The sequence below is a fragment of the Dermacentor andersoni genome, chromosome 1 (assembly GCF_023375885.2).
Source record: "Dermacentor andersoni chromosome 1, qqDerAnde1_hic_scaffold, whole genome shotgun sequence".
In the NCBI taxonomy this organism is placed as follows: Eukaryota; Metazoa; Arthropoda; class Arachnida; order Ixodida; family Ixodidae; genus Dermacentor; species Dermacentor andersoni.
Genome location: NC_092814.1, coordinates 291,016,902 through 291,031,566, shown reverse-complemented (window position 1 = coordinate 291,031,566; position 14,665 = coordinate 291,016,902). Strand labels below are relative to the sequence as shown.

General features: G+C 48.2%; 1 protein-coding gene across 1 annotated transcript; it reads right to left on the bottom strand.

Moving 5' to 3' along the window:
* Positions 1 to 7,589: 7,589 nt before the first annotated feature.
* Positions 7,590 to 12,760, bottom strand: LOC126548342 (RYamide receptor-like). The gene is made up of 2 exons (XM_050196485.2): positions 12,335 to 12,760; positions 7,590 to 7,805 (listed from the first exon to the last, which is right to left on the bottom strand). The coding sequence occupies exons 1-2, from the start codon at positions 12,536 to 12,538 to the stop codon at positions 7,590 to 7,592; spliced, it is 420 nt and encodes a 139-aa protein (XP_050052442.2). The 5' UTR covers positions 12,539 to 12,760.
* Between the last annotated feature and the right edge of the window lie 1,905 nt (positions 12,761 to 14,665).

Below are 14,665 nucleotides of genomic sequence, written 5' to 3'. Positions count from 1 at the left end.
TCACTCACTCACTCTGTCTCGATCCGTGTATTTGTTTGGGGTCTGTCTCGTTATTGCATGTCTTCTAGATCTTCTTTGTCTTGTTATTTTTCTTGGCTAAGGTTTTGCAATTGCCGGTATTTTCAGTGGCCAGACTTCCCATCCTTCACAACTAAAGAAGACGAACACAGAAAAAAAGAAAAACCGGAACGCGGCCCAATGTCTTCTACTTTCGTCTAGAACGGGCAGCATTCCGACGTATATCCTATATGAATGCCACGATGACATTTGCCAGCGTTCTGACTCGACCACTTTAGCGGGAATGGAAAGTGCTCGCAGGGTGCTCTGTGCCAGGCATATATCCGGAGTATCCCTGCACGACGGCAATGACGGCTTCCACAGCTCGGCGCTCTCCAATGAAAAGGCTACAAGGCATGATGCAGTCGGAATGAACGTGAAATCCATCGGCCTTGGAGGCCTCATGTCAACTGGCATTTATTTATAAGTCGCGCATGCTCGAAGATGTTTACAAAAGTAATAGAAAAGGCAGGTAACAAAGCATAAGCTCTTAAACCCCGGCCACAACAAATTCGTGATGCAGAATTCGTAGCATGTTTCTGAAAGCATATATACGGACGAGAAACTGGAGTTGTTTTTGCCTACTCAAACAATGAAGTATGGAGTGTGAGTGGGATGCAGCTATGAAGGAAGCCGTCCACATGTATGATACGAAGAATGCAGGTGCCTTGAGAAAAACGCACACAGCTCTGAAGCAATCTGGTGCTCGTACTGTGCAACTTGTCACCACTCTTAGAAAAGAGGTAAACAACGAACTTTGTTGTTTCCAGTGTTTTGCAACCATCGAGAGAGACATAGTTCTTCAAGGACTATGAATATACCCGAGTCCCATTTGTGTATGCAGGTTATCAAATGGGGGGCCGTCATCAAAACAAATAAAGAATCAAGCAGAAGGACGTGGGAGTTGGGGTGGGGCTCACTGCAGGCGCAGATATTTTTAGCGCAGAAGCGCCAGCGTATCCGAGGTGGTGAGAAAGGTAAACCAAAGCCCCCCCCCCCCCCCTTCCCCATCTGGATCTGCCAGTGCTCTTTCCTATACACTAGGAGGAAGCAATGCACTTCCTTTTGAAAACATCCCAGTGTTGGTCGAGCTGCCAGCTCCACCTAACGCTTCAGCTATTCTGCGATAACCTGTTTCCGTTAATTGGATATTGCCACGACAAACTTGGTGACATTCAAGTTGCGCGCCCTTTGCATTGGGCACTGTGCACGCCATACAGTGGTGTTGTTCAGCAACAACAGGAAGCGATCTTCGTGGCACGGGCAGCCAGTTGGACCCGGCTCGCATGCGGCACGCGCCCGAGGTGTCACGCGAGAAGAAGAGGAAGACGGTTCGAGCCCAGTTGGAGAACGCGACTGCCGCGGATTCCTGCACGACCGCAGTGACTTTTACTTGTGGGCACAAGTTCGCCTTTAATAAATATCCTTGTTTTACTAACATCGTTACATTTCTGGTGGAGGTGCGGGGTATGAGTCGAAGCCCCACGAACGAAAGTCAGCGTAGCCCCGACAACCCGCGAGTCCATCCCGTGGAACTGACACCTGTACACCAGCGGACCAGCCGCCGTCTTCGAGGTGACTCGCCCGAATTCGGCCCTCTTCTCTTCTTGCCAAGAGAAACTCCCACAACGGACGCCGCCACAATGACTACCCAGGTAACACCGGCACAGCTAGTCATAAGCCAACCTCGCAAGCCGCCAACATTCCATGGTGACTCGTTCGAAGACCTGGAAGATTGGTTGGAACTGTTCGAGAGAGTGGCGAGCTTTAATGAATGGAATGAGAGACAGAAGCTCCGTAACGTATATTTCGCGTTGGAAGACTTCGCAAAAACGTGGTATGAAAACCACGAACCCTCTTTGACCTCTTGGGAGGAATTTCGACGACAACTGCTAGCAACGTACGCCAGCACGGATCGTAAAGAAAAGGCTGAAATCGCACTTCAAGCCAGGAACCAGCTTACAAACGAGAACGTGGCGATGTACATCGAGGACATGTCCCGCCTGTTCAAGCGTGCTGATCCCACCATGAGTGAAGATAAGAAGCTGCGCCATCTCATGCGTGGGGTAAAGCAGGAACTCTTCGCAGTTCTCGTCCGCAACCCACCGCGCACGGTTGCCGAGTTCAGATGTGAAGCAACGACCATCGAAAAGACGCTGGAACAGCGGGCTCGGCAATACAACCGTGAGGCAAGCTGCGCACCTGTCCATGTCTTCCCTGGAGGCCTGCCAAACGACCTGGAAGCCCTGCGGGAGCTTGTCCGGTCAGTGATCAGGGAAGAGCTCAACAAGTTGCAGACACCTCAGGCTCCAGCTGCACTATCTATCGTCGACGTTGTCCGGGACGAACTCAGGAACGTCATACGGGATCCAGAGCGTGAGCCACAGGCGACGCGGCACACCCCAACGTACGCCGACGTACTCAGGCAACCCGCGGTACACAGTAGTGGAGCAGTTGCGACGACCGTTCCCTACCCGTCGACAGTACGCAGTGCACCTCGTCTACTGGAACCACCGGCTGCCTATCAGCCTTCAGCAAGTAGTGCACCTCGTTTTGTGGAACAAAGGCCCCGGAAAAGTGACGTCTGGCGTGACCACGAGCGCAGGCCTCTGTGTTTCCACTGCGGAGAAGCGGGTCACCTGTATAGGTTCTGCCCGTACCGTCAAGTTGGGTTAAGGGGTTTTCCCTTAAGCGCACCATGCCCCCGAAACGGTGAACGGCCAGCGGAGATCGAAGAATACCTGTCGACGCGCCAAAGCCCCGTTACTCCTCGCCAACGTCAACCACGATCACCGTCGCCCATGCGCTACCGATCGCCTAGCCCACGCGCGTCTCCAAGATTGCCTAGGCGTCGTTCACCAAGCCCACACCAGGAAAACTGAAGCAAGCGACCTGTGGAGGTGAGGCCGCTGATAACCAGAGTGACGAAGATCCTCCAACGCGATTCCAGTGCGGTGACGAGATAATTCCAGTCTACAGGTGCAGGAACGAAACGATTACGTCAGATTTACGGTTGATAATAGACGGATGCGAGCTGAATGGCTTACTCGACACCGGCGCTGATTATTCGGTAGTAAGCTTCAAGATGGCGAAGCACCTTAAAAAAGTTGTGACGAAGTGGACAGGTCCGCAGATACGCACGGCAGGCGGCCATCTTATTACGCCCCTTGGCCGATGCACCGCAAGACTTACGATAAAAGGCTTTACTTACGTTTCTGACTTTATTGTACTGCCAGAATGTTCACGGGAACTTATATTGGGAATGGATTTTCTACAAGCTAATGGCGCCATAATTAACCTACGTAGGTCCAGTGTATCTTTCTCGACAAAACAAGCTATACCTGTGGAAGAATCGGAGGAGCGACGTCTCGCTGCACTGCGCGTCGTTGACGATGACGTAACTGTGCCGCCACGCTGCAGTATAATGGTTCTTGTGGAGAATGAAAGATTTTCCGACCGCGAAGGCATAGCGGGTGGAAACATAGAGCTCCTTTTCAACAAAGGTATTTGCGTGGCTCGGGGCCTTGTTCACTTAAGCGATGGCCGTGCAAATGTCGCACTTACAAATTTCGGTAATGAATTCCAACACATCGCACAAGGAACAGCTATTGCCTATTTCCACGAGTTCTGTGAAGCGACCGAATTATGCAGCCTAACTACGTCAACTGCCCTGCCAGGAACCTGCAGTGTCGACAGATCAATTACCGTCAACCCGAGAGTCCCTGAAGCCCAAAAGAAACAGATATATGCCCTGATAAAGGATTTTTCTGACTGCTTCTCCACGTCCTCGAAGGTACGGCGCACGTCTGTTGCGAAGCACAGAATCATAACAGAGGACGCCACAAGACCGGTATGCCAGCACCCGTATCGAGTGTCACCAAAAGAAAGGGAGATCATCAAGAAGCAAGTAGAGGAGATGCTTTCAGATGACGTTATTCAGCCTTCCAGCAGTCCATGGGCGTCTCCGGTAGTGCTGGTTAAGAAAAAAGACAACACACTTCAATTCTGCGTCGACTACCGTAAACTGAACAGCGTAACCAAGCGAGATGTGTACCCCCTTCCGCGTATCGACGATACCTTAGATCGGCTCCGATGTGCAAAGTTTTTCTCCTCCCTGGATCTCAAGAGTGGATATTGGCAAATAGAGGTGGATGAACGGGACCGTGAAAAGACAGCATTCGTGACCCCTGATGGCCTCTACGAATTTAAAGCACTTCCATTCGGCCTCTGTTCCGCACCCGCAACGTTCCAGCGAATGATGGACTCTGTGCTTGCAGGATTGAAATGGCAGTCATGCTTGGTGTATTTGGATGATGTGGTCGTATTTTCCACCAGATTTGACCAACATCTAGAGCGCCTGCGACTAATATTAGAAGCTATTCGCGCAGCAGACTTGACAATTAAGCCGGAAAAATGTCAATTCGGCTTCGATGAACTTCGGTTTCTCGGACACGTCATCAGTGCTGAAGGCGTCCGACCAGATCCCGAAAAGACAGCAGCTGTTGCGAGGTTCCCGACACCCACAGACAAAAAGTCAGTGCGACGTTTCTTGGGTTTATGCGCATACTACAGAAGATTTGTGGAAAACTTTTCAAACATTGCTGAGCCCCTTACAATACTGACAAGAGATGATCAACCTTTCATGTGGAAAAGCGAACAACAAGATGCCTTTGACGAGTTAAGGAAACGCCTGCAAGCTTCTCCAATCCTTGCCCATTTTGATGAGACAGCCGACACTGAAGTTCATACCGATGCGAGTAACGTCGGCCTCGGTGCCATACTAGTGCAGTGGAATAACGGCCAGGAGAAAGTAATTGCTTATGCCAGCCGTAAGCTCTCGAAAGCAGAGGCAAACTACTCCGCAACCGAGAAAGAGTGCCTTGCAGTCATTTGGGCAATATGTAAATTTCGGCCCTACCTCTATGGTAGACCATTCAGAGCAGTCAGCGATCACCATTCGCTTTGCTGGCTGGCGAATCTCAAGGATCCATCCGGACGACTAGCAAGATGGAGCCTTAGGCTTCAAGAGTATGACATTACTGTCGTATACCGATCCGGGAGGAAACACAGCGATGCCGACTGCTTGTCACGCGCACCCGTCGAGACAACTGTGTCAGAAGAAGAGGATTTCCCGTTCCTTGGCATTGTTGACGCGTCACAAATTGCTCAACAACAACGAGATGACCCGGAATTGCTTCCACTTATACAGCGCCTAGAGGGACTGAACGTTCAACTGCCGCGTATTTTCTCTAGGGGGCTATCCTCGTTCTGTCTGCGAGGAAGTGTCCTCTACAAGAGAAACTTCGAAAACAGCGAGACAAAGTTTTTACTTGTCGTACCCACATCTATGCGAGAAGAAGTTTTGCATGCATGTCACGATGAGCCGACGTCTGGACACATGGGCGTGAGCCGTACAGTCACTAGGATTCGTCTGAAATACTACTGGCCCAAGTTATTAGCCTCAGTGCAGCACTACGTCAAGACTTGTCGCGAGTGTCAAAGGCGCAAGACTCCATCCGTAAAACCGGCCGGCCTCCTCCAGCCAATAGAGCCACCAAAAGCCCCATTCCAACAAGTCGGTATGGACCTCCTTGGACCCTTCCCAACATCATCTTTAGGCAAAAAGTGGATAGTTGTGGCCACGGACTATCTGACCCGTTACGCAGAAACTGATTCCCTGTACAATGCAACGGCTGTCGAAGTTGCAAAATTCTTTGTCCACAATATCGTGCTCAGGCATGGCGCTCCCGCAGTTGTTATTACCGATCGTGGAACGGCCTTTACTGCGGACCTAATGAAATGCTTGTTGCAAATGACACATACTGATCATAGGAAAACTACGGCGTACCACCCTCACACAAACGGTTTAACTGAACGCCTTAACAGAACACTGACCGACATGCTTTCGATGTATGTCGACGTTGAACATAAGCTGTGGGACGAAATTTTGCCATACATCACCTTCGCATTAATACGGCCGTTCAGGAAACAACACGAGTCACCCCGTTTGAACTTGTATTCGGCCGAGCAGTAACCACAACTTTGGATGCTATGTTGCCGTTAGATGAAGAAAACCATAACTCATCTGACCTAGATGACTGCTTGCAACGAGCCGAGGAGGCACGACAGATGGCAAGGTACCGAATACGCCGCCAACAACGCATCGACTCCAGCCGGTACAACCAGCGCCGTAGTGAAGCTCAATACCAGCCCGGTGACAAGGTGTGGGTATGGACCCCAGTGCGACGCCGTGGACTATCTGAAAAGCTTCTGTGCCGATACTTCGGCCCTTACGAAATACTTCGTCGTATAAGCGACGTCGTCAGTTACGAAGTGAAATCCGCTGGACGCGAGAGCCCAAGACGGCGCAACTCCACGGAAGTTGTGCATGTTGTCCGCATGAAACCCTACCAGGAGAGGTCATGACCAACAACAACAACAACAAAAAAAAAGTGAGAGCCCACAGGAACCCCTACTTCCTCTCACGCATCGGGCCGATGCGGCAAGGAGGGGGATAATGCCACGACAAACTTGGTGACATTCAAGTTGCGCGCCCTTTGCATTGGGCACTGTGCACGCCATACAGTGGTGTTGTTCAGCAACAACAGGAAGCGATCTTCGTGGCACGGGCAGCCAGTTGGACCCGGCTCGCATGCGGCACGCGCCCGAGGTGTCACGCGAGAAGAAGAGGAAGACGGTTCGAGCCCAGTTGGAGAACGCGACTGCCGCGGATTCCTGCACCACCGCAGTGACTTTTACTTGTGGGCACAAGTTCGCCTTTAATAAATATCCTTGTTTTACTAACATCGTTACAATATGTTCGAATGAGAAATGCCTTCCATGTCGACATAGCCGAGCCCGTTTACGACCGCTGTGGTGCACAAGTGCTCGCTATAACAATATTTTGTTACAAGTTGCTAGCAAAACCTTCTACGAAGGAACCGAGAAGCTGTAGAACCAGCTCTTGGCACACGACTATAACACACATAGCAATTATTGCCAGTAATCACATTGACAGTGGGATTTGTCAGATTCGCCGGGCTATCGCAAGCTTGCCACGTGCTGCGTTGCGCGCGGCACGCAAAAAATAAAACAAACGAATAAATTAAACGTCATTATAGTCTGTTCTGTTGTCATGAGAACAAGAATGAGGTAAAGCATAAGCACCGCGCGCACAGGGCCACGTACCCCTCCGTGAGGAAGCACAAGGCACTCAAGGTATATCTCCTCTTGCTTGAAATTTGAACCAGCCCTAAGACAGCTGATAACGTTTCCCTGCGCATCGTACTGTGCCCCGCCAAATTCCGTGAAAGCCGCTGTAAGGCTTATCTCTCTGGCGGTTTATTCGACTTTTGACCTTGAAGCATCTGCATTGCAGTTGCTACCATTCAGTTTAATCGTACTGGCGTGGGCGACCGAATCTTCATTAGTACAAGAGCACTTATTGATTTCTCACGGATTTTTTGGAAGATCTTTAACTGTTGGCACTAAGCCAGAGTTCGGTTGTACCATATACGATAGTACGGGCTCTTCTAAGCCGATGTTTCAAGATTGGCGATGCGATCAGAGGAACGCACAGCCATGCAACTCGCCTTCATTTTTGCTGAGAGCTGTTGCTGGTCCCTCTGGGGGTCAGCGTTTCCCGGGGAAGTGTGGCGCCACATCTTCCAGCCGATGGACGAGTAGGTGAACGTCAGTGCCAGCATGGGGGTCAGGAAGGTCACCGTGAATATCACTGCCGTGTACACCTGCGGAAAGAGAGTCAGTATGCGTGAAATATGTGTAGCGCTAAAGAAAACCGCAAGGCAGCATACTGTGTTAAACCAATCTTCAGTAGCTCGCGGATACCATATCACTCTCTCTATCGACAATGTAATGTCCCTATAGGGACGATATTCTAGAAGAACTGAAAGATGAAAGAAACAACAACTGTATCTATTCGTGCTTTCATTCTAAACACTCTATACATTTGCTCTGGGGCGGCCATTTAAAAAAAAATGTGTTTTATCTGGCGTCAACTTTCTGTATATCTAACCACATGGGTAATTTTTCTTGTGTATGCGGGTGTGTACCTAAATGCATGCAATTACAACCCCGGCGCCGCTCATTCACGTCTCGCACGTGTCCTATGATGGTCGGGTGATGCAGAGCCTATACGAGACAGACAGCGTATGCTCAACGGAAACTGCCGGCGACTCATTCATTGGTCAGAGGTCTCCGATACCGGAGGTCAAGCTGTGGAAGCCCGCAAGCCGGGATTCGGTAAGCTATACGTACCTGCCCAGTGAATTTTTTTTTTTTTTTTTTGCGACGCTCTACTACGGTCGATTGCTCCTCAGTGCGGCTACCGTGTGAGAGATTGCTTGTTTTCCCGCCATGCCGGGACCAACGCGATGGCAGCAGCACGGATTGGCAAGCAAAACCGTACTCTGACAGGTGTACACGGCAGCCCGGGATGTTAGGATTCCGAAGAGGCTGTGCGCAGGCGTTTTCATGCGCTTTCATGAACCTGCCCTCCAACTCATTGAATCGCGAGTGCTGAAAAGATAGTACGGCATGTTCCACGAGTGCAGTTGTAACTTCATCATCGAAGAGGTCAGCGCTTTCATCAAGGCATCCGACGTTCTCCTGTGTCTCTCGAATGCCTTCTCCAGCTCGTTGCTGCTTTCACGGTACTATAAGCATATGTTCCTTGATGGGAGAAGACCCCTGCGTGGATTAGAGAGTTGGGCTCCTCCCGCCTACAGCGAATAGCAGCAACGCCAAACTTCAAAGCAAGGACCAAGAGTTATTCTTTAATAACACTAACTAAAAAGTGGTCCGGCATGCTTTGAGCAGTTGTGAAAGGCTGCACATTTTCATATACGTGTACATCGTTTCAATTAGAACACGTTTGCCGTTCGCAAGGAGCTAACGATTGAGAAGAGTAAAAAGAAGAAAAAAAACTTAATCACCGTTATAGTTGTGGAATGGGTGTACGCACAGAACCTATCGCCACATTGACTGGAGCCTATTGCATGGCAAAAGCACAATAGGAGATCATTACAGTTCACCTGATAATAAGTAAAAAAGAACTGCAATAGAGAAGTGCTGCTGGTGCTGTCGTTTATTAAATTCAAGAGCGGGGGTAGTCTACGGCACGTGCTGCGCTTTGGAACACGCTTGAATGGCAGACAAAAAGGAGACATATATCGAGGTATGTTCTCGCTGGCTAATATTCAATCAAGGGATCAATGAAAAAAAAAAAATTCTGACTTCCATATGAGGGACAAGCGTACTCATTATCTGTTAATCACTTGAGCGATGAGCAGTTAAGAGCTGCATGTGTTTTCACTCCGGACGCAGTTTGCGTAATCCGCAATATACCCACAAGCCGTTTCGCACTGAGGGCTGCTCATGCCTGTGCGTTCGGTGCTGTTTGGCCGTCTGCAATCTACAACCACAGCGTTGGCGACTCGCCCTAAAATGCGCTCTAAACAGAGCTTCATGCCCGATTACTCTCCTCGATGCTCTGGAAGACCGACAATCTGTTTTTTTATATTTTTTTATCCTATTGAGGACGGCTTCAGGAGTGACGCATAATTATATGCTTTAATTTTACGGCAGAATTTATGATGCTGAATGAAATTCGGTTGACATATATGCAGCCACCCGACTCACGACAATGGCCACTCAGAACAGAGAGCAAAGCCGCCTTTAGTCTTGGTGTGAACGTATATATTCGGGTTGAGGAAAGATGGTAATTTCGTTTTCAGATGTGCGTATCGCATCTGCTTTCGGCGTGATCACTAAGTATGGTTATTATGTACTCTCCTTGATATACACTGCGGCCTGCTGTTGAAGGTGAGACGTGATTTTAGAGCATGTGCTCTTGTTTTTCTTCCTCCTGCAAGTATGCGATATATACATTGGCACGTTTTGCAGCGGGTGACTTGGGATTGGTGGCACACTGCAGGCTCATTTCTGCGCACCTGTGCAGTGCACTGAGCTAGCGTTAGCCGAAACTTGGTGCTGGAACGCCAGTTAAGTGAGAGCCGCTTGCACTGCGCAAGGATGACCAATGTGAAACACGTCAACTGCGTTCAAACCGCCCTTATTTGTTCGTGTTTCTTCTTTCAAATCACAATGGTGTCAAGGGCCCCATTCTTCGACGTTATTAATAATCAGTAAAATATCAACAAAGGTGGTTTCACCTCGGTGGTGCGTTGTAATCATTGATCGAACGCCGGTTAGATGTTCCATCCTGTACCAGGAAGTCAATCGTAAAAACGGGCGAAGACCACACGTTAGTGAACAAAATTGTCCCACGTATATTTAGCACCGACACTGCGTGCAGTTCTTTGATTGAAGCTGTTCCTTGATCTTCATGACGGGTTGTGGAAGAACGCGCTTATTTCTGAAGTCGATGGTCGTTCCAACTGGCTTCCGACGTCTGCGGTTGTGAACAGTGGCTTAAAAGCTGAGCTAGTTATTTGGTTCATCGGTTAGCCTCAATTATGCTCCACGGTCAAAAGCTCGCCTCGAAAACACAAATGCGCGGTAGCTTTTCAACTACACCTATGCTAGTCGTTGCTTTCAGTGACATCTGTCACGAATAAAAGCGCCAGGTTTATTGAAGCGCTATTAGTGGCTGCTTTAGCCAAAGCACATTTCCCGCATGATGCTTGCTATTGGGGGCAAGCTCCACCACTGGAAAAGGTGGCGCCACCGTCGCCATGACGTGACATGAGGGATCACGTGGACACAGCGGCCGCGTCGGCTGCTTCAAGAGTGCCGAAGCGAACTGAAAACGAAAGTTTAAAGCCCCACCTGGGCTGGGTTCTTATTAAGTGCTGAGGTTTTCCCGCCTTGGGTATCTGCTTGACAGCATTCGAATGTCCTATAATAGGTAGTGGCTGCTTTTGGAGGCGTGCAGCATGGTAGGCTGCTAAACGACAGAAAGCTAAGCTAGTTGGTAAGAATTCATAATGCAAAAACGGTAAGGCGTGCAGACACGGACACAAAATAAGAGAAGTGAGAAGAGAACTTCTCTTGTGTCCGTGTCCGCACGCCTTACCCCTTTTTTGTATTATGTAGGCTACTGCTCGGTGCCGCAGTGCCGAACATACTCAACGGAGCTTGGTGTCAGCCTTATTCATACGTAGCCGTAGGACATAAGCTGCGTGAAGCTTGGCTCGGGAAACTTAGAAACGGCAAACAGTCATCGGCTAGAACTCGGCCATGCAGCAAGCACAGACGCGCGGAAGATTTCTGCTACGGCGTCGGGACTGCGATGTTCGGTGAGCAGCATAAAACGCGCACTGAGACGCTCGCCCGCGCCTGCTACCCGACTAATTTCATGACGCTTTATTTGGTCTATGAACTTGTTGATGCTAGATTCTGGCAAATTCACTGGAATGGAACGGGAGCGGTAAGAAGCACATTAAAAAAAGGCATGACACATGGTCATGTTTCTGTTATTAAAAATGTACTGGATTACGAAAAAGAAGCAGCGGGATATCGCACGCTGAGAAGACCAATAAACATACAGTGCGACGCAACTTGAGAGATAACATTGAAACGTCCAAGAATTTACAAGAAAAACAAAAGATGGAATCGTCGCGACGGCACATCACAGTCGCCGTAGGCGTGGAAGTCTAACGAAATTATTTTTGAACAGCTCTGATAGCGTCCACGCAACAATGCTTGCTTGTGTACTGTCAAATACTCATATTCTGAGGCCTATAAAGCTCACGGCACGGTACGAAAACGCACTCGCAGTGAAAACAAAACATTGTACGCGGACATGCATGCAGATGCGCAGTCGGTGGCTGCAAAACCCGTGCAATCGCTGCGTTGAGGCTTCATTCTGGTATGCTCCATTCGGTTATAGAGACAGCCCATTACCAGAACATATTTCACATAGCTTACTCTCAGCGGTTGCCTACCTCTCACGCAAGAAGCCGGTTCGGGACACTCCATCGCGGCGACCGCGGGCATTGGCATTCACTGTAGATATTCGGTAAAGAGATAGCGTCTGTAAACGATTATATGCGTTCAGTTTGCCCAAGATTATTATTTTGGCAGTAACAGTCTGCCCTCGTTTGGAGAGTACTTACAGAAATGTTCAGAAGGGCTGCCGCGTGGTGTTCTTATTGAGCGCCGTAAGCCAAACCTATGAGGGGCGCGCCACGTGATCCCTAATACTACGCAAGGGAAGCGCTTCCGACAGATGGTGACTCCGTAAGTCCTGGCCCCCAATATGTGCAGCCAAGCAAGTGAAAGCATTGACGCGCACCTTCCCGGCATTGGCCTCCCAGTCCTCGGTGCAGTCGTAGTACGTTTCCTCGGCCCAGGTGAATTCTTTGGCGCGACCGTAGACAAGCTGCACACTGGACAGCAGGCCTGCCACCATCCAGATGGCCATAATTATATGCGGTCCACGACGCCGAGTCCACCGGAAGCTCAGCGGGTACATGATGGCGTAGTACCTGCGCCACATTTGAAGAAAAAAAAAGAAGGAAAGAAGTTGGAAGGTTAAGGCTGCCTCACCACGGTCACATGCGTTGACGGTCCTATTAATTTACACGCTGTCAGCGAAGGATTACACTGCCTTGTGTTTGTTTCCGTTCTCGTTCATAACCACCGTAAATAGATATAAGGACGAACACCTTAAACATCTGAACTGTACCTTTAGTATCCAACCACTCATAAGGAAACGCATTTCGCCCATTGCTCCTACGCTGCAGCCAATTTAAGCGTTCGTTTTATTCCTTTTGTCATGGAATCGTGGAGTAGCTTACTAAGCAATGATTACTGTGCTGTATTGGTGGGTGCATTTATATCACCTTCATAATCACATCTTGAGTTGGAGCTGGCCAATCCTACAAATCTGTAGTGTTTTATTGATAATAATAATGAAAAAAGAAGCCATGGCTATGCCTCACATGCCCTTTTGTTTGAGCGAATATTTTTGTCGCTGTTTCTGGCTTTCTTTATATATCACCCTTTCACGCGTTCGAATTTAGTGCCATCAGTATAAAACAAATTAAAATTAGGTTATGGGGGTTTACGTGCCAAAACTATACGATCTGATCATGAGGCTTGCAGTAGTGGGTGACTCAGGAATGACTTGGACCACCTGGGGTTCTTTATCGTGCACCTAAATTACCTGGACGGGTGTTTTCGCGTTTTTCCCCCATCGAAATGCGGCCGCCATGGCCCGGATCAGCATAAAATTTTATTTATTATTTTATTTAGTCATACTGTTGGCCCGGAGGCCGTTACAGGGGTGGGGTACAGCACAGAAAATGAAAAACATAATGTACTTTATACACAATGCACGCAAATTATACATAAAACACTCTTTTTGAGCATACATGCATAAGAAGAACCAGGAAACTAGTAACAGCACAAATACAAAAGCAATATGCAGTGACAATAAACACAATCTGTGTTAATCTAACATAATGTACATAATTTTGTTTAGGACATGATTTGCCTCAGATTCTTTTCAAATTGTGTTACGGTATCACATTGAATAATGGCTATTGGTAGTCTGTTCCATACGTTTATTGTTCTGAGGAAGAAAGAATTGGCGTATGCATTAATGTGCAGTTGACATATCCGGAAATTATGTTCATGTGTACCTCTTGAGGCTCTGCCTTGGTTTGGTGCTAAATAGGGAGTAGTATTTATGTTGAAATGCCCTTTCCAAAGTAAAAAAAGAAACTTAAGTCTGGCTACATGGCGTCGTTCGGCTAAGGAGGGTAAGTTAAGTAATTGCAGCATTTCTGTAACTGAATCAGTTTGCGAGTAACGAGACAGAATAAATCGAGCAGCTCTTCGTTGGACTTTTTCAATCATGTTTATCAATGCTGTTTCATAAGGGTCCCAAACAATGCTGGCGTATTCCAGTGTGGGTCTTACCAGATATAGGTAGGCAGTTAACTTAGCGTCTTTCGAAGCAAGCTTGAGCTTCCTACGCAAAAACCAGAGTTTCATTTCTGCTGTCGAACAAATGTTTTTAGCGGGCTCCTTCCAACTCAGATTCTTGGAGATAGTTACGCCTAAATATTTAAGGCTATCAACTGCGGCAAGTGTAAATGAACCCAGGGTGTAGTTAAAGTCAACAACATGTTTTGTCTTGTTTGTGACACGAAATACAAAAGTTTTATTTCTGTTAATTTTCATTTTTGAAATTTCACACCACTGTTCTACCACCTGCAGAGCTTCGTTAAGAATTTTCGAATCGTCCTGGTTGTTTATCTGTTTATAAAGGAGGCAATCATCTGCGAAAAGTAGCACCCTTATGTCTTGGTTAATACATTGCGCAATATCGTTAACATAAACAAGAAATAAGACTGGACCGAACACAGACCCCTGTGGAACACCCGATGTGACGTCTAATAATTCTGATTTGGAGCCATTAATTTCTACGTACTGAGTTCTGCCTGTTAGGTTTGCACGAATCCATTGTGTTACATTGTAGTTTATGCCAAGATGAACCAACTTATCAATGAGTTCTGAATGAGGGACTCTGTCGAAGGCTTTGGACATGTCAAGACAAATACAGTCAATTTGCCCCTTGTTATCCAAAGCCCTCGCAAAATCATCAATTGTTTCAACT

Excerpts from the sequence above, each read along its gene's own strand:
- LOC126548342 (XM_050196485.2), bottom strand. The coding sequence starts at position 12,538 with ATGTGGCGCAGGTACTACGCCATCATGTACCCGCTGAGCTTCCGGTGG. Across the intron at positions 7,806-12,334 it reads GGGAGGCCAATGCCGGGAAG|GTGTACACGGCAGTGATATT; the intron begins GTGCGCGTCAAT and ends CTCTTTCCGCAG.